Here is a 26,416-nt window from a genome sequence, read left to right on the forward strand (position 1 = left end):
GTGGGTGGGACGTTCCTCTGCGCCCATCAGGAACACGCCGTGTACGAGACAAAAACCTCATGGGGACCATGACACAACGTCCTGACGACTTTAGGCTACAATTTCCTGACATTCCGGAGACATCCTATTGACCCATTTTTGTACTAAATCATCTGGCACTGAAACTATATGTCACATGTGAGGACAGATCTCATGTATATACAGCCCTCATCAGTCTCTGAGAGAACAGAAATAAAATGTGTGACATGACGTTATGCTGGTAAGACTTGTTACTGTTCACAGTGCACCAACATCACACTGAAATATTAACACGGGACAGAGAAACAATGGTTGTCAGTACTATTCTTCCTATCAAGCCATGAGAAGGTACAGTAGGTCACAACTCATTCAATATGGGTCACAGATTAAGAGAATATAAATATTTTATTTAAAAAAATAAAATGATGTAATTCTACACTATTTGATTGTGAACCTTGATATATTACTTTGAATGAATGACCGATTGGTTTGGGATGCCCTGGAACAGGCCTGCTGGTTGAGCTTGACTTACCTTGACTACTCTGATGAGGATCTTGAGTTGGTAGACATGGAGCTGTAGGTCCATCCGGTCAGTCAGCCACATACCCAGGAGGTTCATGGTGCTGGTGTACCATTGCTGCAACACACAAACACAACAGTCTCCAGCAAAACAGACACACAAACACACACGTACACACACATAGACAACCAGAATACAGAACACACAGAGCAGAACCAGCATTTCATAGTCATTTACACAAGTTGCCCTCTCTTTCTCCTGTCTTCATCCCCCTCTCATTCCATTTCTGTATTTCTCTCCATCTCAACAACCCTCTCTCAGTCTCTTTCACTCACTCATTACCCTCTGACTAACTGACTCCCTCTTGCTGTCGCTCTCTCTCTCAGCTGAGGGGAGAGTGAACTGGAATCACCTCTTCTATAACCGGAGTAGCTATAGCTGAGGCTCCAGATGTTTATCTGTGGGCTGAGTCCTGTTTGAAGTCTAATTGATTGGTAATGATCAGGGCAGGCTGATGCTAATCAGAGTGGACTAGCGCTCAACCGTCGGGCAGAGACAAGAAAGGAGGAGAACATATCTGGGATGACTCTTGAGTTTGTGTTGCTGGAACTTTCACACTGTCAATGAGAGGCCTTCTGCTGTGTCCTTTTTTTACACTCATGTGCAAAAAAGACTGTCATGAGATATGAGAACAATTTTTCAGGCCACAAGGCACCTTCTCTACCAGGGAGCTAGATAAAAAGTAGCTATCAGTATACAGTACTTCATGTTTCAAGAGAACATACCCCAGTAGGTACAACAGTACAACAGTAAAACTGCATATCTAAGGCTGTGGTCTGTCCAAGAAGTGAGGGTAAATGTTATCATGTCCTCTACTATCACCTTTATATTTGAATGATTATTTTGGGTATACGGGAGGGTCATTTGTTTTTTGATGACAGTGTATGGCCGGGATCATGAACTAGATTTAGCCGCGGGTCGATTTATTCTTGATTGGATGGTCAGGGGGCCGAAACATAATTACAAATAATTTGTACAAATATTTGACTAAAACATCAACATTTTAATCCTTGCTTACATTTGTATACGATCACATATCTTGCTATTATGTGTGGAAATAATTCCCTGATTTGGGGGGCCAAATACAATCCCCAGTGGGCCAAAGTTGGCCTGTGGGCCGCCAGGTGGGGAACCCTGGTGCATAGCTTCTCCCTGGAGTTGTGCTGGGGTATGTAAGGGTACAACGTAAAGGCCTTCTCTGCGGGATGAATCACTGTGGGATCCTGCTGCATGTGTACCACTGTGGCAGCTTCCTCTCTGCCGCTCTGTGCCTGTGAAGGAATCGCCATGGCAGCAGGGCTGTGATCTCGCCCCTAGCGCGACCCCACGCCGAGAGGCCAGGCCTGGTGTGACTGCTCTCGCTCTCCTCTTTTCACTCTGCCCTCCTTCCATCTCTCCTTGTCAGCCTCTCTTTCTCTCACCTTCATAACCTCTAAATAGGATTATTGTTTATTTAATTTTTAAAAACTTTAATTCAAATGGCAAAAGGCACAGGCATACCCTTTGTTAGTTTAGGATTTGGAAGAAAATAAAGCGGATCCGATCATATAAAGTGATCTATAACAGCACTTTGGTCCGCAATGCTTTATGCTAGAAACAAGCTGTAAAATATCTGGGAAGAAGTGACACAGACGCATATGATGATGTCATTGTTTAGTTTCTTTTACATTCAGAGGCGGAGCTACAGACTTCTATAGACAAGGAGACAAAAAATGCACTTTGCTTGGGAAGTAATCTAATTCCCTCACTATCAATTGATTAAACTATTCGCTTTCTGTACAATAGAAGATGTTTAAACCCAGGCAGCTTTTAGGGAAACACTTGTTACCTACACTTCTTAGGTTAAGCCACAGAAGAAGAGTAGCCAGCAGTTAAAGCTTACATTTTTCTGCATCGGTAGCCATGTGTCTGGGGTGGAAAGGGATGCATAACTTTTGAAAGTAACCCATTATGCTAAGATTCCTAATGATGTCTCAGATTGTATTATTTGCAAACAGGGACAGTTTCGTTGCAAACAATCACTGATTTGTCATTGGAGAAATATGATCAGATGGACACATAGGCCTATCTCTCAGTCCATTCTTAGCATGTAATTTCAGTAATTTGTGTGATATTAAAAAAGATTCTGCTAATATGTAAAATAACGTAGAATTGAAAGACATTTTTATTAAATGCAATTTTTTCTCGGACCTTCAAATATGATGATAGATTCATGCAATACTTTTACTACGAAGGAGATCTTTCCACCCTTATTCTTGTCCACGGTGGTCTGCAAACCCACAACCTTCTGGCCCGCAGCCTGTGCGCTATCAAAATTCCTGCGTTGCCATGTAATGCTTACAGGACAAGGAACAGTTTGTAAAACTGCATATCTAAGGCTGTGGTCTGTCCAAGAAGTGAGGGTAAATGTTATCATGTCCTCTACTATCACCTTTATATTTGAATGATTATTTTGGGTATACGGGAGGCTCATTTGTTTTTTTCAAACATTCAGGGAGGGTTTAGGTCAAATATATTTAGCTGAAGGGAGGGCAATCCATTTTTGATTTCAGGTCCAATTTTTCTTTTTTGTGTGTGTGTGTGAGGCGTGGTGCTCAAGGGAAACTCCGAGAGTGACAGACTCTGGTGCCAGGCTTGTGAAATGAACAGTGATGGCACTCTTGCTTTGTTCCACTCTGAATAGACTAACAAACCCTAACAAATCTCTCAGAACAGATGAACACACCCAGGCACTCACTCTTTTTAGGCTCGATTGGGATCAGCAGGAGGCTAGCAATAGCTGACAGCCAAAATACGTGTAATATGGCTCTGAATATATAATGTCATAAACCAACAGGGATCAAATCTGTGACACTGTGACATTCTATCAAGTTCCATCTGATATTAGGGATTGGATAATGAAGGTGGTTTTGGATGGTTGTGTGTCTTTGCGCGTGTGTGTGTGTGTGTGTGTGTGTATATGTGTGCGCCTACGGATGGGGGTTCCACTGCTTCATCACACGCATACAAACATCTGCAGGTCCCGAAGAGGGGTAAAGAGCTGGGAGGCAGTGCAACCTCCTGCCCCCTGCAACACCAACCCCCCCACGCCCCTCCACCACCAAACACCACCACACACAACACCCCGCCTTGAACCTGGTGTTCACACTCATATATGACATGTTACAGGAAGCCATAACGCCTGGCAGGGGGGCAACCAACAGAATTCAGTGCAAATCTGCATACCCCTCCCCTCATATCCCAATGCATACACACATAAACACATACACCAGTCCCACTACGCCTTTGCGAGACGAGAACAGAGGACTGGTAAGGGGTCGACTTAGGCCTTTGTCCTGGACCCCAAAAAACACAAAAAGCAGGAATGCTGGAGCAGAGGCGGGGGCCCTTCCATGGGGGGTATAGGGGGATTACAAGCAACCTGTGACTCTGCCTCTTTCCGCCCTTGCTGGTGGTGATGTGTGTGTGCCTTTGTGTGCAAAGGTCTGTGTGTGTGCATGTGATTGTGTATGTGTCAGTGCTACAGACCAGATTGGATCTGGCCTGATTGAGCTTGGATCTTGTAGTAGGTGTGGTGTGTGTGTGTGTGTGTGTGTGTTAGTGCTCCACAGATTGGCCCTGGTTGGTGCAAGGCTGGGGTGTGTAGTAGGTGTCCTGCTGAGACCCAGCTGTGTCTGCAATTAGCGGGAGGCATGGAATGATGATTGTTGCCGCAACGATGCTAATGCAAAGTGACAGGCTTACATTTAAAGGAGGGGAGGCCACTGTGTATCACAGAGACATTACGCACCAATACTTTTCCTTTTTAACACACTCTCTCTCTCTCTCTCTCTCTCTCACACACACACACACACACGCATGCGCACACGCACACACACACACACACACGCGCGCGCACACTTGTGCATTCACTCAAGAACACACACAGCCTCTGCTCTACAAGCTCCTTAAAATAAAAACAAAACAATCCTCAAAAATCCATTAAAGAGTGGTAGGGCCGATCAAAGGCACAACCTTTCTCCAGCACTCCTGGCCAGGGTGTCTACAGGGCTTTGTTATTGGTTAAAAAGAGCTGTCCACACTGGTCTCCTGGCCCAGAGAGAGCTGGCAGCTAGGGCATCTAAATTAGGCCCCCCAGTGGGTGGCTGAGGGGAGGACCCAGGGGTTGCGAAGTCTTTAAATCTGACTACAAGACATTATGCACTTACAACAAAGGGGCAGAGTAATCCTACCTGCTTGCTTTTCACCACTGCTGCTTGCCTGTTATTGTCTGCTTTATAGCTCCTGAGAGGAGGCCCATTGATGACAGAACTCAATTACCATAGTAACTCACACCGGTGACCCCCAGGTCTCCCCCACCCCCCAAAAGAGCTGATCCCATAGGTAGTCCGTTCTTTCACAGGAAGCTGACGGCCCTATGCCGTGTCCCTCCACGCTGGCAGAGCACCACTGCTGCTGTGGCCCTCAGATCCTGCCAGCACCCTGCGCTCCGCTCACACCGCTCTCCTTTCTACTTCTCTAAACATAGAGCGCAGCACTCTGAAAGGCAAAATTGAAATAAAGTTTCAAGCTCAGCAAGTTTATGGGCTTCAAACTGTTCTGATTGTGCCGCATCTACAAAGGAGAGGCCGGCCAACGATTCACACGCTTCAGCGCAACCTTAAGTGGAACAAAAATCCTCTGTGTGTGCCCAACCACTACTAAATCGCTAAGATAGTCAGCCTTTCCTTTTAAAGAAATGTGAAATAAGTAAGGCTAACAATAAATGTTCTGTGCATATGTAACACAAGACTGACATAAATGTTTATGTCAAAGGAAAGCAAGCGAGAACATTTTCCGTTGCAATCCGAGTCTCTTACAAAAACACCAGTCACATTACACTAGTTAGTGTCAGTTGAACCGATTACAGTGTCAAAATAAGAGTACTTTACAAAAACACCAGTCACATTACACTAGTTAGTGTCAGTTGAACCGATTACAGTGTCCAAATAAGAGTACTTTACAAAAACACTAGTCACATTACACTAGTTAGTGTCAGTTGAACCGATTACAGTGTCAAAATAAGAGTACTTTACAAAAACACCAGTCACATTACACTAGTTAGTGTCAGTTGAACCGATTACAGTGTCCAAATAAGAGTACTTTACAAAAACACCAGTCACATTACACTAGTTAGTGTCAGTTGAACCGATTACAGTGTCCAAATAAGAGTACTTTACAAAAACACCAGTCACATTACACTAGTTAGTGTCAGTTGAACCGATTAAAGTGTCCAAATAAGAGTACTTTACAAAAACATGGTTAAAAAAAGAGAGAAAGCGCATGTTCTGAGGGACTAAATGGTTGGAATTGTGGACTACACCGCTCCATTGAGTAAACACACAATAAAGGACAGAAAAGCTCAGTGAATAAAACCGAGCAAAGGCCTGAGCAAAGTGAGCCATACTGCTTTCAAAAGGCTGCTTAGAGGTGGATTCAGGGGCTCAGAATGATGTGTAAAACACTTGTGGACTTCAGACTATAGGGGGAACGAAATGGAATAAGCCAGCAAGCACTTGAGGATCCCGCCGAGCACCTGAATGGGAAGGAGGGGAGGGGGGAAGAGAGGGGGTGCAGAAGGTGAATGGCCTGCCTTTTGGGACCAATTTGTTTCTTTTCACCCTTTCCCCCTGCCTCTCCGCTGACAGATGTACAAAGAGGGACCCGCGCTGAGCCTCTCATCCACATGCACCGGCAAGCAGCTGTCACTTTTGTCAGACAAGTTAATCAAACAAATGCCACCATACCTCCCTTTCGATAGAGAGCGAGAGACAGAGAGAGAAAACAGAGAGAGAGAGGAGAGGAGAGCGAAACAGAGAAAATGGTGTGTGTATGTGTGATCAACCAATCCTGTCACCCCCCTTCCCCCAACAGGAGGACTTGTCCCACTCAACATAAAAGACAGCTCCATTTAACTTCCATTTCCCTCATCTTATGTTATTCATCCATTCCTTTCCTCATTTGGTGTTGACCACTGACATAGACCTCTGGCCCTCTGGGGTGGGTCAGGAGGGATTTATGCCAGAGTCCAAGATCACAGTGAGGGTAGATGGATGGATGGATGGATGGGGGAAACAAAATGCTCCCTCAGTAATTATAAAGAGTCTAAGCTGCTTACAGACGTCATTAAAAGGAAGCAAAACCTTTTGACATGTTTTCAACAGTTGCATTGAGTCTAAATACTACCTGTTTGTTATCCTTAGTCTTATTTTAGTCTGGCCTTCTATCATCCAGATTCTTCATTATCCATTCCAAAGCCTCTTTTCACCATTGGTTTATATTGACATAAAGAGATTATTAACTGGCATGAAAAACAATAAGCATTGCGTTCATAATGAGATGTATCATGGCTTTACATGGGACAAATGCATCTTACTCGTGCTATTGGATTCATACACAATATATCTAAGACTGGCATGCATTGTGTTAACACGTCCTCATCCTCCTAAAAACATTTATTCAACCATATTTATGACTACGTAGATTTTCCCAGAGTCAATGACGCTTTTGTTTAAATAGTAAACATGTTTGCTTCTCTTTTTGCAAATGTAATTTGATATGAAGTTAATCCAATTGATAAAGGAAGATCAACAACACAAACCCCCCCTCATGAATATTGTATATTATTCAATAGGGCAAATACAGTATTTCATTCTACATTATGTATTTTTTTCATAGTAAAAGTGAAAAACGAAATCCCCAAAATAAAACCCTGACTGGTAAACAACAGAAACAACAACCAAAACATGTGCTTTCTTTTCACACCGTAAGTAGAAACACACGCATGTCTGTCCCAAGAAATTATACTATACATTCATTGCATTATAAAAAAGTTAAACAAATATATAGATTACAAAAACTAAAATACAATGTATAGCTAACATTGAAAGTTTGTATTTGTATTTATTCTGCAGCAAAACTAAAGGCAGTTTATACAATTTTAAAAACATTACAATATATTCACAGATTTCACTACACACTGTGTGCCTTCAGGGACCTACTCCACCACTACCACATATCTACAGTACTAAATCCATGTGTATGTATAGTGCATATGTTATTGTGTGTGTGTGTGTGTGCCAATATTTGTGTTGATTCACAGTCCCCGCTGTTCCATAAGATGTTTTTTGAATCTGTTTTTAAAAATCTAATTGTACTGCTTGCCTCAGTTACTTGATGTGGAATAGAGTTCCATACAGTCATGGCTCTATGTAGTACTGTGTGCCTCAGTTACTTGATGTGGAATAGAGTTCCATACAGTCATGGCTCTATGTAGTACTGTGTGCCTCAGTTACTTGATGTGGAATAGAGTTCCATACAGTCATGCCTCTATGTAGTACTGTGTGCCTCAGTTACTTGATGTGGAATAGAGTTCCATACAGTCATGGCTCTATGTAGTACTGTGTGCCTCAGTTACTTGATGTGGAATAGAGTTCCATACAGTCATGGCTCTATGTAGTACTGTGTGCCTCAGTTATTTGATGTGGAATAGAGTTCCATACAGTCATGGCTCTATGTAGTACTGTGTGCCTCCTATAGTCTGTTCTGGATTTGGGGACTGTGAAGAGACCTCTTGTGGCATGGCATGTCTTGTGGGGTATGCATGGGTGTCCGAGCTGTGTGCCAATAGTTTAGACAGACAGCTAGGTGCATTCAACATGTCAATACCTCTCATAAATACAAGTAGTGATGAAGTCCGTCTCTCCTCCACTTTCAGCCAGGAGAGATTGACATGCATATTATTAATATTAGCTCTCTGTGTACGTCCGAGGGCCAGCCGTGCTGCCCTGTTCTGAGCCAATTTCGCAAGTCCTTTTTTGTGGCACCTGACCACACGACCTTGTAGTCAAGGTGCGACAAAAGTAGGGCCTGTAGGACTTGCCTTGTTGATAGTGTGGATAAGAATGCAGAGCATTGCTTTAAAATAGACAGACTTCTCTCCATCTTAGCTACTACTGCATTAATATGTTTTGACCATGACAGTTTACAATCTAGGGGTACTCCAAGCAGTTTAGTCATCGCAACTTGCTCAATTTCCACATGATTTATTACAAGTATTAGTTGAGGTTTAGGGTTTAGTGAGTGTTTTGTTCCAAATACAATGCTTTTAGTTTTAGAAGTATTTAGGGCTAACTTACTCCTTGCCACCCACTCTGAAACTAACTGTAGCTTTTTGTTGAGTGTTGCAGTCACTTCAGTCGATGTAGCAGCTGACGTGTATAGTGTTGAGTCATCTACAATACATAGACACTCTGACTTTACTCAAAGTCAGTGGCATGTCGTTAGTAAAAATGTAAAAAAGCAAGGGGCCTAAACAGCTACACTGGGGAATTCCTGATTATATTTGACAGGAATCCATTAAAGAACACACCTCTGTGTTCTGTTAGACAAGTAACTCTTTATCCACACTATATCAGGTGGTGTAAAGCCATAACACATACGTTTTTCCAGCAGCAGACTATGATCAATAATGTCAAAAGCTGCACTGAAGTCTAACAAGACAGCCCTCACCATCATTTTATCAACCAATTTCTCTCAACCAATCATCAGTCATTTGTGTAAGTGCTGTGCTTGTTGAGTGTCCTTCCCTATAAGCATGCTGAAATTATGCTGTCAATTTGTTTACTGCCTTGTATCTGGTGAAACACATTTTATTCCCAGATGTTTACTAAGGGTTGGTAACAGGCTGATTGGTTGGCTATTTGAGCCAGTAAAGGGGGCTTTACTATTCTTGGGTAGCGGAATGACTTTAGCTTCCCTCCAGGCTTGAGGGCACACGCTCTCTAGTAGGCTTAAATTGAAGATGTGGCAAATAGGAGTAGCAATATTATCTGCTATTCTCCTCAGTAATTTTACATCCAGGTTGTCAGACCCCGGTGGCTTGTCATTGTTGATAGACAACAATAATATTTTCACCTCTTCCACACGGACTATACGGAATTCAAAAGTACAATTCTTGTTTTTCATAATTTGGTCTGATATACTTGAATGTGTAGTGTCAGCATTTGTTGTTGGCATGTCATCACTAAGTTTGCTTATCTTGCCAATGAAAGTAGTTTGCAATATCAGTGGGCTTTGTGATGAATGAGCCATCTGATTCATTGAATGAAGGAGCAGAGTTGGCCTTTTCACCCAAAATTTCATTTGAGGTGCCTCAAAGCTTTTTACTGTCATTCTTTATATAATTTATCATTGTTTCATAGTGTAGTTTATTTTTTATTTAGTTTAGGCACATGATTTCTTAATTTGCAGTACGTTTGCCAATCAGCTGGCCTGCCAGACTTGATTGCCATACCTTTTGCCTCATCCCTCTCAACCATACCATTTTTCAATTCCTCATCAATCCAAGGGGATTTAACAGTTTTTACAGTCATTTTCTTAATGGGTGCTTATTAGTAACTGGAATAAGTAGTTTCATAAATGTGTCAAGTGCAGTGTCTGGTTGCTCCTCATTACACACCACAGACCAGCAAATACACTATATTAGGCCCAGCCTTTGGAACTTTGGTTTTCCTAGATATGGCTAATATATTGTGAACACTACATCCTATCCTACATCCTACCACTTTAAAGCAAATATCTGCAGCATTAGTAAAGATTTGATCAATACATGTTGATGATTTAACTCCTGTGCTCTTTGTAACTACCCTGGTATGTTGACTGTAATCTCCTCAACAAAGAAACAAAGCAGGGTCATCACTCTTGGTCTAACTAGAGCCTTCTTTCCTTCATTCTCTCGTTTCTGTCCTTTAGCTTGTTTATCTGGCTCTCCTCTCCGTCTGCCTGACCCACCCTGGCTCTCCTCTCCGTCTGCCTGACCCACCCTGGCTCTCCTCTCCGTCTGACTGACCCACCCTGGCTCTCCTCTCCGTCTGCCTGACCCACCCTGGCTCTCATCTCCGTCTGCCTGACCCACCCTGGCTCTCCTCTCCGTCTGCCTGACCCACCCTGGCTCTCCTCTCCGTCTTACTGACCCACCCTGGCTCTCCTCTCCGTCTGCCTGACCCACCCTGGCTCTCCTCTCCGTCTGCCTGACCCACCCTGGCTCTCCTCTCCGTCTGCCTGACCCACCCTGGCTCTCCTCTCCGTCTGCCTGACCCACCATGGCTCTCCTCTCCGTCTGCCTGGCCCACCCTGGCTCTCCTCTCCGTCTGCCTGACCCACCCTGGCTCTCCTCTCCGTCTGCCTGACCCACCCTGGCTCTCCTCTATGTCTGCCTGATCCACCCTGGCTCTCCTCTCCGTCTGCCTGACCCACGCTGGCTCTCCTCTCCGTCTGCCTGACCCGCCCTGGCAGTTAATTTTGCGTGCTGCACAAGAAGCTCAAATTGATTAAACTGTTCACTTGGCTCTGCGCTTGGCGACAGGATCCTGAAAAAGTGGTAAAGTGTCTAGGACAGTGAAGTGGTATTGCAGCAGGTCTGTCAGTTATCCTCCTCCTCATAATCGCCACAAGCACAAGCCAGCAGCAACATCAACAGTAACAGCAGCAGCGCAATCTCAATCGAACCAAACCCCTCCTGCTCTCTCCTCCATTGCCCTTGGCAGTCGTGAACCAGTTCCCTGCGTGGCGATTAAAGCGTTTTAACTTCGTCATAAAGTGCAATCTAGCAGATCTGATAACTACCAAGGTCAACGGAAATACTTCAAATCAATCAATGAGCTGGGCCCTAATCCCCAGGAGGCAGATTAAGTCTATAATTGACCCGTGTAATCCGTGTATCTGTGGTTGGCCAGGGAACAACTGAACCCAGTGCCGGCCGGGCACCATGCCTCCCAAAATCTCCCAAAATGCACTGGAGGCTGGAGGCCCACACCAGGCAGCTAGCATATCAGTGCAGCGCTGGATTTGGCCTTGACTAAAGAGATGGCTGTTTTAATCACTGATCTCTGGGCCAGCCGCATTAAGTCGATGAGCGTTAAGCACAGCTGTTTTAATCCTCTTCTCTTCAGCTGTTCTTTCAAGAACTACCAGAGAGGAGGAGGGGATATGGGGTGAAGAAAACAAATGATTTGTTCTTCTCCCCCACACACTCGCTCATTCCATCCAGCTCCCACCCTTTCCCTGCCCCTGAACTTAACAAACGTAGCCATCTGACTGCGAGTTTCATCTCTTTAGCACTGTATACAATTTGGTGCCGCTTAGGCAGCTTGGAAAAAGAAAAATTGCTCCTCTGTAAAACCAATAGCGCATCACAAAAGCCATCTGTACTTTGAGAACAGTCCTGTAAGATTAATCACTACTGTTGAATAATACCCGCATCACTCTCCCCAAACACAAAAACACACATACAGACATACACACACACATACACAGACGCACAAACACACACATCCAGTACACCTGTCCGAGCCTCAATTTCCACAAACAAAAATGTATTATTAAAGAGATCATTGAATGATTGGATTCATGGTGAGGATCGTGGCATGTAACAATGGCCTGAATCAAATAGTATTTTTCTTCTCACTGATTGCAATAACAATTCATTTCTTGGTTGTTGTTGTTTTACCCTCTTGACATTGGCACAGAGCTATAGAGCTGTTGTTACTGATGTTAAGGTTTACCAGCTCCCCCCTGCCATCCAATCTGTCACAACATAGGCCTTATTCACTTTCTAATATGTCTCCAATCATAATTCATTTCTTGGGTGTTGTTGTTTTCCGAACATATTAACTTATGCCCATATGGTCAGTCTGATGTCAAACGGCATCCCAGGCTAAAGTCAGTGCTTCTGACATGTATTTAAATGAAGTGAACCATATCCTTATTGTGTCTGATATGACATCTACTGACGTCTTGATGAAATCCATGTCTCCACCCTAATTAACCCTGAGGGGACATAAGGTATGCTTCCAGATCAACTGGCTCCAAAACACACGCATGCACAATTACATTTAAACCCTTGACCAAATGTCATCAGGACCCAAGGGATTAGGGTAGGAGAAACAATTGAAAACAGACATTTTCCTTAGAGGAACGTCTTATGTCGTTACTCCTCAGAGCAGTTGCTCAGGTCTAAGGCTGAGGGTGGGTATTAGAATGGAGTCTTAGGAAGGGTTCAGGCCACACCCATACCACTAAATCTGACCTTAACCTTTATAGGGCTAAGACATTCCCTACACGCATCTGATTGGTCTTTTGGCTCCTTCTAAATCATCTATTCTAAACGGGCACCAAATGTACCAACTCAACGTGGGACGTAAATCATTGCAGGTCAAAGGGAGATCAAAAGACAGAAGAGAGAATTTTGATCTTTGGTTTTTGTCTAGATGTGTAAAATGTACATGAGAGATATTAATTTATAGAGGCATTGTGTGATTTGAAAAGTAATCGCCTCATGATCAGCAGTACAGAGAATAATAATGTTATTTTCAAGGTCAGCATCTCAATCTCTTAATTTGTTTTATATTATGATAAAATAGTACAGGATTTAAATCTTGCCTTCTGATAATCTATTATGGGATGACATCAAAACACCTGAAATGCAAATCAATTTCATATTATGTTTAAGTGGATATCGTGGATGGGTAGCATTTTTGTTTTATTTCTTGAAAAGAAATAAATATATTTGAATTACACTTAACTTTAATATTGGCTGTTCACCTGTTTTTTTTGTCTTAGAAATAACATGGTTGAAATGGTAATAACTTCATGAATACCTAATAATTATGTTATAATTTATCCCCCCCAAAAAACACATGAAATCTTAAAGGTCCAGTTTAGTCAAAATTCAGTTTTCCTGTGTTTTGCATCATATTGTACAGCTGATAAAACTATTTGATTAGTGTTATTTGCTGATAGTTGCTGGTTGAATATGCAATCTACATAGGACCTTCTAATCAGCAGGTTTGCACGGGAGGAAGTTTACGCTTTCCATGGTGTAAATTGGTTAATAGACCAACAACAAATATAGTTCCAAACCTCTCTGCCAATAACAGCTATTTTTCAGTTTTCCCCTCCCAGACAGTCCAGGCAAAATTCTTGCATTCTTGAATTTGTTTTTTTGCTAATTTCTTTGCCCATTTTAACATAAATCTATTAGAGTAAAATTCTTAATTGTTACCCAGAAATAATTTTATATTGATATTAAAACGGCTGTATTGGGCCTTTGGTTATGTCTGACAGGATGCATATTTTGTTTAAAGACAACAGCACGTGCTACTTTATAATTAGTTATAGAATAAATTATTATCCCTGGAAATAAAAGAACAAAACAAACAATCCCCATCTTTATTTTTACAGAACAGATGCCCCCTCCCCCTCTCTGTTTAAAAGTGGTATGATCCTCATGTTCTTTAGTCCTTTCTATAAAGTGTTATCGGGGGTGTCGGTGAAGGCAGACATTTATGTCTAAGAAGCAGTAAGGCTGAAGTTATATGTTCCTAGACTATGTCGTTTGGGGGAGCATCAACATTTGGGCACAATTTTGACAGCTTAACAATGTGGAGATGTTGCAAAAACTAATACTCAAAGTATTAAAGTATTTTAAGAGCTATGTAGAGTAATTCAAACAATAGTGTCTGTTTTGGCAACATCCCTGCACTCTTGTGCTGTCAAAATGTGTCCCTGAGTGGCGCAGCGGTTAAAATTACTACATCGCAGTGCTGAGGCGTCCCTACAGACTGGGGTTCGATCCCAGGCTGTGTCACAGCCGGCTGTGATCGGCAGCCCCATATGACGGTGTACAATGGGCCCGGCAACTTCCGGGATAGGGGAGTGTTTAGCCAGGGGGCTTTCCATGGCTCACCACACTCTAGTGACTCCTTGTGGCAGGGCCGGTCGCATGCAAGCTGACTTGGTCGTCAGTCGAACTGTGTTTCCTCTGACACATTGGTGTGGCTGACTTCCGGGTTAAGTGAGCAGTGTAATAAGAAGTAGCACGGCCAGACGGGTCATGTTTCGGAGGATGCATTACTCGAACTTTGCCTCTCTCGAGCCCATTTGGGAGTTTCAGTGATGAGCCAAGGTCATAATTCGGGGATAAAATGGGCAAAAGAATGTCTTGTGACCAAACCACCCTGAACATGTCTGATCTTGGTAGCTAAGCAGGGTCAGGCCTGGTAGTACTTGGACGGGAGACCGCCTGGGAATACCAGGTGCTGTAAGCTTTAAAAAAAAAGTGTTGTACGAATGCCAATGAGGTTGTTAAGGGAGGGATGCTGAGTGTATGCATGTATGTATGGGGTGACTCTCGAGGGAGATGGGCCTTGCTAGTAGATGTACACAGAAAGATTATTTGACTCTGAATCATGCCACTGGACATAATGTGTTAAAACAATCTGACATGAGAGATAAGTTCCATTTCAAAATATATAGCTAGGTGGGAAAGTATTTGCAAAGTAAAGCTGAAAGAAATGTTGAAAGGCATTGTGGTTCAAGTGAGAAAAAGAAAGAGATGGAAGGAAAGGGAAAATGCACAGAAAACCAAGTGAACCAAGGGCGTTTTTATGCTTTTTGATCCCTGAGCATGAACGCATAGAAACAGCAGCATCACGCCTTGGTCATATTGAGCAGAGCGACAAGAAAAGGACAACATAGAGGAGTCCTACAGCGCAGCAAGACACCTTCATACGCCACCGTACTGCCAGAGGGAGAACAGATAGAGAGTGACATATATGTAGAGAGAGAGAGGCCTCTGCTATAATCAGAAAAGAAATGCTCTTCTGAGAGAAGACGATACCAAGCCAAACAGCAGGTCAAAGCAGCAAGAGAAACAAACATGGAGAAGAGACACTTTCACTCAGAGAAGACTGATAAGATAGAAGGCAGGTCATGCCAGCAGGCCTTAGGGGAAGCCACACACACACATTTAACACCCACCCTCACACGCGCACAGGTGCAATCTGAGGCTCTCACCCCAAAAAGAGTAGTGGACAAATTGGTCAACATGCATCAGAGGATTATTTAGGGCTATTCCTTAAGACAGTGTTCTCTTTTCTCACCCCCCCCCCCCCACTTTATTTACTCTCAAATACAAACTCATTATATTTCTCTCTTTACCTTTCTTCCGTTCTTTCTTTCTTTCTCCCCATCCTTCCTAAGCCCTCATTACAATAAGCCCTGGGTCAGAGGCCCTCCTTTCTGTTTGTCGTTCCTAAGAGGAAGATTTCGTTGGAGGAAGCCCTTATTGTCAAAATGGGACAGTTCCAAATGTCTTTTATATAGTCCAATGTGGGGGACGGGTCAGCAGTGTGTGGGGGGACGGGTCAGCAGTGTGTGGAGAACGGGTCAGCAGTGTGTGGGGAACGGGTCAGCAATGTGTGGGGGGACGGGTCAGCAGTGTGTGGGGGGACAGGTCAGCAGTGTGTGGGGAACGGGTCAGCAGTGTGTGGGGGGACGGGTCAGCAGTGTGTGGGGAACGGGTCAGCAGTGTGTGGGGAACGGGTCAGCAGTGTGTGGGGAACGGGTCAGCAATGTGTGGGGAACGGGTTAGCAGTGTGTGGGGAACGGGTCAGCAATGTGTGGGGAACGGGTCAGCAATGTGTGGGGAACGGGTCAGCAATGTGTGGAGAACGGGTCAGCAGTGTGTGGGGGACGGGTCAGCAATGTGTGGGGGACGGGTCAGCAGTGTGTTGGTGAATGGGTCAGCAGTGTGTGGGGAATGGGTCAGCAGTATGTTGGTGAACGGGTCAGCAGTGTGTGGGGAATGGGTCAGCAGTGTGTGGGGAACGGGTCAGCAGTGTGTGGGGAACGGGTCAGCAGTGTGTAGGGAACGGGTCAGCAGTGTGTGGGGAACGGGTCAGCAGTATTTTGGTGAACGGGTCAGCAGTATGTGGGGAACGGGTCAGCAGTGTGTGGGGAACGGGTCAGCAGTGTGTTGGTGAACGGGTCAGCAGTGTGTTGGTGAACGGGTCAGCAGTGTGTTGGTGAACGGGTCAGCAGTGTGTTGGTGAACGGGTCAGCAGTGTGTGGGGAACGGGTCAGCAGTGTGTGGGGAACGGGTCAGCAGTGTGTGGGGAACGGGTCAGCAGTGTGTGGGGAACGGGTCACTAGTGTGTGGGGAACGGGTCAGCAGTGTGTGGGGAACGGGTCAGCAGTGTGTGGGGAACGGGTCAGCAGTGTGTGGGGAACGGGTCAGCAGTGTGTGGGGAACGGGTCAGCAGTGTGTGGGGAACGGGTCAGCAGTGTGTGGGGAACGGGTCAGCAGTGTGTGGGGAACGGGTCAGCAGTGTGTGGGGAAATGGGTCAGCAGTGTACGGGGAAACTGGTCAGCATAAGCCGACCTACTAACCCTAACCTTTTGATCTGATTATTAATGTTGCTACAGATCAATTAATGGAAGAACACAAGGTATTCTAACGGCTGAAGACAGAATTTAGACTGGGGAATTGTAAAGAAGGTATTAAGTCATCTTATAGGTGGGCATTCTATTGTGTGGACTTTAATTGACGAACCCCTGTTTGCTGACTCGCAGAGAGAGAACACTGCTTAAGATAATCCTCCTCAAGATTTTGCACTTCTCAAACAAGAGATAAACAGAAGATGCAGAACACTTCAGTAGAAAAGACACAGGCTTGAGCACAGTGTATTCAGTATGGAGGGAAGAGTTCGAAGTAAAGCAAGGGGTAGAAACAGAGAGAAGGAGAGAAAGAGCTACTTGTACAGCTGCGGTAGAAAAGAGAGCTGTTCAAAATGAGACTTATCCCTCTGAACCAACTGTTTTATCACATCTTGGAGAGCCTCCCCCTGTAAGGGAGGAGACGGCATTGGTTACTTACGGCAAATAACCTTTCTACATACACCTCCTCATTGACCTTATCCCGCAGCATGTCCTGAGAATGGCGCACAAAGGTCACGTAACCGTCTGCAATGTCCATCCCAGGCTTCTGCAGAACATGAGAGAGAGAGAGAGAGAGAGAGAGAGAGAGAGAGAGAGAGAGAGAGAGAGAGAGAGAGAGAGAGAGAGAGAGAGAGAGAGAGAGAGAGAGAGAGAGAGAGAGAGAGAGAGAGAAAGAGAGAGAGAGAGAGAGTAATTAGCCCCCAAAAAACGAATTCATTGCCTCACCAAGGCACCGAAACCTGTTTACCTCATAATAAACATGATGGAGTCCAGCAAAGTGACATAAGTTATTATCAACTGTTATGTCATGTCAAGCTCTAAGACATGCATGTGAAAAACTGACAGGTATTAAAATAAACATTCAACCCAAAGTGTTATCAAATTGTCATTTTCAACTCAGAAAAATAAAGTATTAAAATGTACAGTTGACATCTCTGGAGAGGTGTTTCATTTGCAGTGCATATAGACCCTGGGCTATGGCTGTCTTTTCACTGAACTTCCTATTAGAGATATGTACTTGGCACCGAATCATCTGTCACAGTCTGGGCACGTGCAAAGTGAACAGAAGAACCAGGAACACGTGACCAGGCTGCTGAACAGACTGTTAGGAGGGCTGCCATTTCTCATGCCATCTCAAATATTCAAACAGGACAATGCGTTTGCAAATAAGACACTCAATTTGTGTGTGTGTGTGTGTGTGTGTGTGTGTGTGTGTGTGTGTGTGTGTGTGTGTGTGTGTGTGTGTGTGTGTGTGTGTGTGTGTGTGTGTGTGTGTGTGTGTGTGTGTGTGTGTGTGTGTGTGTGTGTGTGTGTGTGTGTGTGTGTGTGTGTGTGTGTGTGTGTGTGTGTGTGTGTGTGTGTGTGTATTTCCCCCTCGCGCCTCTTCCCCGGTATATGAAACACATCCTTTGTGCCAGCGGACGAGGTCATATGAATTTGTAAACTGAACTTAGTTAAACACATCCCTGAGTGGTTCCAAAGGGTGCAAATTAGTATGTTTCTCCAGTGTCATTTCATTTTGTGCTTTAAGCAAACAATTACCATGCAGAAACTAGGGCTCTGGCCCTGCGGACATGAGAGGCCCAATCACAGATCCACCGACAAAAGGCATACATTTCAAAAGTGACGTATTGAGCTTTTGTGGGTTTTTGTTACACAACACAACAGAGATACTCACAATGACATGCCTAGCTGGCTGTTTGTGTCCAGATCCATATCAGGGAAGATGGAATGACACACACACACAAACACGTGCACACGCACACTTGGACTGGGACAAGAAAAACACAAGTACTGATAATAACGCTCTTCTCCCACTTACAGGTACATCCACATACTTTGATGCAGCTTTCACCTTGAAATGAGACAGAGAGTTTAGGTGAGAAGGAAAGATTTGAGATTCCAACTGTGCCAATTCTCTTCATTGCAAAAACGGTATACTGTGAGTGTAGCTTCAGTGTGTGACTGCAATATGCTTACGTGAGTCATGCCAGGAAATGTAATAACACAGTTCACTCAAAAAAAATGTAGACTTCTATTACAATGTTCAGGAAACTACTAAAATACTTTTTCAAAATACCTTTTCATGCATTGGGAGTGTTATCATGAGCAAATTGAGGCAGAGAGCTGTGCATTCTCTGAACATATGTTTGCTAAAGGTACAATATTTGAACAAGACTAATCCTACCCTATGATGATTAAAGTCATTTCAAGATCAGGGTCCAGTTCTGTATGCAGTGTACGGTGAGAAAGAGGGGAACGAGAGAAGGAGTGCGTTCTTACTGTGAAAGAGAGGAAGGAGGAGAAGAGAGTGCCCTCGTCGTATCTGGACAGTTTGGCTAGGACACTCTCTAGAATGACCACAAACTGACAGACAGGGAGTTATGTTACTGGCAAGTCCAACACATTAAAAACAACATTCATTTAATCACTTCATCACTTTCAGATGTGAGTAAGACAGCAACAGCACCTTTGCTACCAGTAAGGTGATCATCTCCTTCACAGTCTCCTCTATGAGAGCGTCGATTTGGGAATGGTACTGTCTCTGTCAGGAGAGAGACATGTTAGTCACGACGTCCAAATCCAGCGTCCCTCCCTTCCCTTCTGTTTGTTGCTACCAGGTCTCACTGTAGGCCAATATGCTAATCAGTAGTATGACAGCATTCTTTTGTCTTCACGTGAGCCATGTAAAAGACCTCAGACTAATTAATTCTGCGCTGATAATTGGTATCTGTCTCTAGATTGTGCAGCGATGAGAACTGTCAAATCTACCCCATGTATATTCAGTACCATCTACACACATGCTAATGAAATCAAAACATTTCAAGTGTTGGAAGACTGGGGAACACTGCATTGACGGCTAATTATACATTTGGGAACTGGGAGTGAGATTTCAATTGAATTGTTAGCCACACTTACCCAATCTCTAACAAACTTTCACAAGATAGAGAAAAGAAATGAAAAGATGATCGTGAAAAAGCAAACGACTACAGCAAAAGCTAAATCAGGAGACGGGAATCACAGTAAGTGCCATTGAAACTAATGTCAGTGAAAACCTTGACAGAAATACATACAGGATACAGAATGTACTACTTTACAACATGTATTGTATAAGCATAGCATTACATAATAATAAGCAAATCGAAAGAAATGGAAGCATGGAAATGCTGATTCTAATTGACCTGGAGCTCCTGAATCCATGCAATTTTAAGAGAATACACATCTAACACACAGCTGGTGAGCACACAATGATTTTCCCAAAGTGCATTGGTGCTGCTCAAGGGGGGATACTGATCTGTATATCCAGTGCAACATGCTCAGTGATATAGCATATAAATCAGTGAGTGAAAGAGAAATCATTGAAATCACTATTAGACATCAATAGAATGATTTACGTTATATTACATCTAGAATATAATAGGTGGAAACTGTGTTGGTCTGAGGCTCTGCAGATGCATGTGGACTGGTATCTGATGTCTGATCTAAGACTGGTATCTGACGTCTGATATAAGACTGGTTAAAGACTATAGGGATGAAGGAATCCTCTACCTCCTGTCCCAGCTCCATGGCACACAGCTTGGCTGACTGGGCCTTGGCATCCACCATCACGTTGAACATGGTGCAGATGGACTGAGGCACGCGGAGGTCTGTGGTCCGACTGCTCTTCTGGAGCTTGGCCTCAAAGGCCACCCTCGTTCTGGAGACAGGGACAGAGAAAGGAGAGAGGTTGTGGAGCACTATACACGGACCTACAATGTCTGCGTGTGTAATGTTTTAATCTATACATGCTATTTCTAGAAGGTTTAAGGTTAGAATTAGGGTTAGAATTAGGTCTAGTGTTAGGGTTAGGAGCTAGGGTTAGGTTTAGGGTTAAGGTTAGGTTTTTGGGTTAAGGTTAAGGGTTAGGGTTAAGGTTTGGGTAAGGGTTAGGGATGGGATTCCCATTTTGAATGGGATTGAATTGTGTGTCCCCACAAGGTTAGTGGTATATGTGTATGTGTATGTGTATGTGTATGTGTATGTGTATGTGTGTAATTGTGTAAGCAAGTGCAAGGGTCCCATTCAGGAGCGTTCTCTCACCGTTTGACACAGGACTCAATCATGTCGCTGGACATGAGTTTGAGCCTGCTCTCCAGGTGTTTGCCAAACTCCTCCTCAGGCCAGTGCAGGTCTCTGATGAAGGTCTGCAGCGCATCCAGCTTCCAGAACAGATCCTCGGATGTCCCCGAGCCATTACTGGGCAGGAAGAACGGGGCACAGGTCAGGGGTCACAGCTAAGAGGTTAAACGTTAGAGCACTGTTACCCAACAGGAGAACACATGGGGGGTAGAGGACTACATCAAGGATAAGAGAGGATGGGCAAATCTAGGTCTCATGATTCCATTTGTTTGGGTTATTTTCACCATTTACCGATTGGTTCTAAAATAATTTGAATGGAAGATGCTGTATCTTTGATCTATTCCTGGCCAATGAGGTTCTATGAATTGTGCTCATCAAGGTCCCAATCAGTGTATGGTAAAAATAAACAGACATGAGTATGCCTTTGACCAATTAATAACCTCAGAGTTGAGTAGTTATCAAAACCAGGGAAAGAGTAGGGGTCCATGCACACTGCAGGTTGGTCAGTTAGTTAGTGCACTCTGGGAAAACACACAAGGAAGGGTGGGGTTGCTTTCTGATGCGGTGATGGAGACTGTATCCCACTCCCATTCCCTGTCCCCTTCCCCCAAACCCTGTAGAAAGAGAGAGCAGATCTCTCCAGCCACACAGGTCTCTCCAGACACGCAGGGGCCTCCTCACAACTAGTGCCCACAGGTAAGAGCTCCAACACAGGGTAAACAGGGACTTATCCTCCCTCGCACACTGTGCCAGACTGGAGATCAGATACATGTGATGGAAAGACACAAATGAAATACTTTTAAACACTAGCTTGGGTAGGGCCTCATTTAATAATGATGTGTAATTTAGCATTTCCCATTCTTGGTGTTTTCCAATCAGCTTAAAATGTAATTTGTGTCTTTCCACCCTTCAGTTCAAACACATGCAGTAGGAGGAAAATGAAAAGCCATTGATGGTTGTCCATTTTGAAACACTGCCTCCTCTAACCCCACTCCCCATGCTATGGCCTTGGCATGAACATGGCTGCAGGTAGAACAATAAGAACACTGGGACAACTTGGATCCTGGAAAAAGAACATCAGATCACAGGCAGTGGTTTAGTACATATTTTAGAATAGGCTGAGCCTGTTTATTCCTAATGATCAACAATGTGGTTGTGTCAAGGCTGTGGTTGAGTTTTATTTTGTGGGGTGAGATTGGCTTAGTCTTTATGGCTTATTTACAAGATACCTAACCTGCTTTTAGTTCAGGCCTATCTTTGACAGGAGCAGTGCCTTTACATTTTGGGAGCGAATGTATTCATTTAATCTCTCTCTCTCCTTTCACACATTTTTAGTAGCTGGTGCTGAAAACGTTTCACTTCGGTAATGTGTCAGGTGTACCTCAAGGTGCAGAAGAAGTGCTTTTGATCAACATATCTAAACATAGCTTTGCAATTATCTGCATGCTGTGTCTCTCCTTGGTCCCCCGGGAGGGCTGCTAAGAGCCAACAGGTAGACATGGAGTTTTACAACTGGCAGAATCACTAATGAAATGGGACTTAATTTCATATTCCGTCAATATAAAAGTGGGATCATTATCATGGTGTGAATGAGTGAACATGATCTGTTTTAAAGTAGGCGTATCTGAGAGGCTCAGTAAAGACAAGCACCAGGAGCACTAGGGCTGATCAAAGCTCTCCTACTTCTGCACGTTAGGCATGGTTGGTTTTACAAATGCACTACAGGCCCTACTACAGTATGAGTCAAATGTGTCAATGTTTTATTGTGGCCTATTTTTGAGTAGCTGCCATTAGCTAACTAAGTCAAATCAACAAGGCCGAAGCTGCCCCCATCAAAATTAGGATTGGTGGATATTGCCTGTACATCTCCAGAAATTGAGCCAGTACTTCAGAGGACATGTGACATGTTCATGCCAAAAACACACATGCATTTTTCATGTTTCAGGCTCCAGCAGAGACTCAATACACACTCTGAGTCACATGTAGCTGCCATCCAGTTGGGTGTAGAAAAGCTAGGCATTGTTAGAAGGCTAACTGGTGGTAGATTTGGTACTTTGGGCATTTGGAGCTTGACATTTGGTAGACTCAAATCAGGAAGATTACTTGTTAGGCTCCTGTGTAGAGGAAACAGACATCAAATCAAATATAAATAAGATGTGATATAACAGTGGTAATATGGATGTGTTTTAAAAGGGAAAGTGAAGCAATGCCAAGAAAAAGAAAAACAATTGGTGAGGCAGAGCACATTTACAAGATAAATAGCCGTTATTAAGTTGAAACAAGTAAGGGTATAGTTGCAATGAATGGAAGAGACAAATCTAATGTTGAAAAATGATGTGTAAATAGTGTCTTATCAGCATTGAAGAGAACAATGACTAAATTTAGTTAACAATTGTTAACTCAACATATGGTGACAGCAAATAGCTTTGACGTGAATACAAGGGATACCATATGAACACTAGGAAATACCAAACAGAGGAAAAATGTTTCCGACAACATTTTCAGACATATGGTCTTAGCTGCAATAGGAAACATTTGAATTCAATAGATAGTAAATAATCTTGCTAGTACAAATGAATATATTTGGTAACGATTTACTTTGACTACATATCCACAACACATTTAGTACACATATTTAAGTATTTCATGAACGCTTTACAACAGGTCTCAACAACATTATTAAAGGCTAATGAAATATATTCATAGCATATCTATAGTGCATTCATGTCATGCTATGCAAGAGTACATATTTATGTTTCTTAATAGATGCATCATTACAATGACAGTTTAGTGTCATCATTATGGCTGTAGTCAAAAGTATGCTTCTACCAAGCCAGTTTTAGTGAATATGCCAAAAGGCCAAACAAAATTTAGAAAATGATGCTGATATATAGCCTGTACCAGCCCCATTCCCCACACGACTTACCTTCTTCTTCTTCTCACTGAGGTCAATGGTGCATAAAGATCCCCACGAGGTTGAATCCTCCAGGTAAATTTTACGGATAAAATGTTGTAGTTGATACTATGACTCTTCCGCAACTCATTAACAGCCCTTCTCCACATCACAATTAAGTTAGTCATACTAGTCTATTATGCACACATGAAGGTTATGAATGCTATGCAGTCACATGAAAGGCAAATAAAATTTTCCCATAAAGCATTTATAGCAAAGCACTTTATGGTAATTACCTGTTCAGTTTGCCACTCTGATCTATAACACCAACATTAAAGGTCTATGTATGAATTTTATGCAGTTAATGTACCGTTATTTCTATTTTTTCATTCATAAAGCATTTATAAGGCAATTATAAACATGCCTCACTTATCAAAAAGAATACGAACACAATACAGAATGGTATTTTATTTCCATTTTCCATATGTAACTTTAGCTAGCTAGCACAGAAAACAATTGCCAAAGAATCCTACTATTGACATTTTTCAGTTATTCTTTCTTGAATAGATTTAACAAAGATTCATATTCAAATAATTCAAATTCAATTCCCCATTTCAAACTGATAGCTAGCAATAACTATTTTAGTGAGTAAAACGTAATAACACAAGGTGGTAAAGCTAGCTAGTGTTGTAAACGATTGTGAAAGAGAGGACCAAGATGCAGCGTGATGATAATCCATATTTAATGGGAATACTTAAATACCGAACAAAAACAACAAACCGTGAACACTAAACACTGGAACACTGGACCAGGAACAATCACCCACAAAATACCCACAGAATATGGCTGCCTAAATATGGTTCCCAATCAGAGACAACGATAGACAGCTGCCTCTAATTGAAAACCAATCTAGGTAACCATAGATGTACAAAAAACATCTAGATAGGAAAACACCCCCATAAACCTACAAATCACCTAGACAAGACATAAACACATACATCACCCATGTCACACCCTGACCTAACCAAAATAACAAAGAAAACAAAGAATACTAAGGTCAGGGTGTGACAAGTGTTTCCCACTTATTCAACATTTTGTTAACAATGTTAGCTATTTCACTGTTTACATTGTACTTTTGCACATTACAGACCTTTTAAAACAGGACAAATTAAAGAGACCATAGAGATATATAAAGAACTCATCTTTGTATATGTGCCATTCTAGCGTATGTGACAGCATAGGCAGTGACATGGAGGCTATCTCCATTTAGAAGTAGTCAATGTTCTTCTTCATGATTGGCTGATCCCGCCTGATGACCCGGTTGGACATGACTCCAACAAGGTCATCAGGAGGGATCAGGCAACGAAGTTGGATGTCCCACCCAGTTGACTACAATAAAATGCTGGAAGCCCTCAATGGCGCTGTCCATGCTAATATGGCGCTGCCCATGCTAATACGGCCTTTTGGCAACTAGAAGCCTCTATCATTCTCTATGTTTTGACTGCAGATGAGAGGTAAGTCATGGTGGCATCGCTTCCGGGTGACAGCCTAGCATTCTTCTGGCTTTTAATAGCTTGGAAGATTCCCGAAAATGATGTCATGGCTTTAGAAGCTTCTGATAGGTTCATTGACATCATTTGAGTCAATTGGAGGTGTACCTGTGGAGGCCTACCTTCAAACTCAGTTCCTCTTCGCTTGACATCATGGGAAAATCAAAAGAAATCAGCCAAGATTCCCGAAAAAATACTGTAGACCTCCACAAGTCTGGTTCATCCTTGGGAGCAATTTCCAAACGCCTGAAGATACCACGTTCATCTGTACAGACAATAGTATGCAAGTATAAACACCATGGGACCACACAGCCGCCATTTCTCAGGAGGAAAACGCGTTCTGTCTCATAGAGATTAACATACTTTGGTGTGAAAAGTGCAAATCAATCCCAGAACAACAGCAAAAGACAAAGTGAAGATGCAGGAGGAAACAGGTACAAAAGTATCTATGTCCACAGTAAAACAAGTCCTATATCGACATAACCTGAAAGGCCCCTCAGTAAGGAAGGAGCCACTGCTCCAAAACCACCATAAAAATGCCAGACTACGTTTTGCAACTGCACATGGGGTCTGATGAAAGAAAAATAGAACTGTTTGGCCATAATGACCATTGTTATGTTTGGAGGAAAAAGGGGGAGGCTTGCAAGCCGAAGAACACCATCCCAACCGTGAAGTACGGGGGTGGCAGTATCATGTTGTTCAGGTGCTTTGTTGCAGGAGGGACTGGTGCACTTCACAAAATAGATGGCATCATGAGGAATTTGAAAATTATGTGGATATATTGAAGCAATATCTCAAGACATCAGTCAGGAAAGTAAAGCTTGGTCGCAAATGGGTCTTCCAAATGGACAATGACCCCAAGCATACTTCCAAAGCTGTGGCAAAATGGCATAAGGACAACAAAGTCAAGGTATTGGAGTGGCCATCACAAAGCCCTG

At 43.2% G+C, this 26,416-nt stretch overlaps 1 protein-coding gene across 7 annotated transcripts in view; it reads right to left on the bottom strand.

Annotated features, from left to right (window-relative positions):
- Window positions 1-26,416, bottom strand: part of LOC124031418 (calcium-dependent secretion activator 1) — a 219,398-nt gene that overhangs the window by 16,656 nt on the left and 176,326 nt on the right. For 3 of the 7 annotated variants that reach the window (XM_046342634.1, XM_046342633.1, XM_046342637.1), the window contains 7 exons: window positions 20,997-21,152; window positions 20,466-20,613; window positions 19,387-19,461; window positions 19,200-19,283; window positions 18,739-18,771; window positions 17,356-17,463; window positions 551-655 (listed from right to left, as the gene is read on the bottom strand). In XM_046342634.1, the coding sequence (XP_046198590.1) occupies window positions 551-655; window positions 17,356-17,463; window positions 18,739-18,771; window positions 19,200-19,283; window positions 19,387-19,461; window positions 20,466-20,613; window positions 20,997-21,152 (709 nt within the window). Of the gene's footprint in view, window positions 1-550; window positions 656-17,355; window positions 17,464-18,738; window positions 18,772-19,199; window positions 19,284-19,386; window positions 19,462-19,835; window positions 19,851-20,465; window positions 20,614-20,996; window positions 21,153-23,005; window positions 23,150-26,416 lie in introns of all 7 variants that reach the window. The other 4 variants (XM_046342632.1, XM_046342631.1, XM_046342636.1 and 1 more) reach the window with 2 other exon arrangements.

The sequence above is a fragment of the Oncorhynchus gorbuscha genome, linkage group LG03 (genome assembly GCF_021184085.1).
Source record: "Oncorhynchus gorbuscha isolate QuinsamMale2020 ecotype Even-year linkage group LG03, OgorEven_v1.0, whole genome shotgun sequence".
In the NCBI taxonomy this organism is placed as follows: Eukaryota; Metazoa; Chordata; class Actinopteri; order Salmoniformes; family Salmonidae; genus Oncorhynchus; species Oncorhynchus gorbuscha.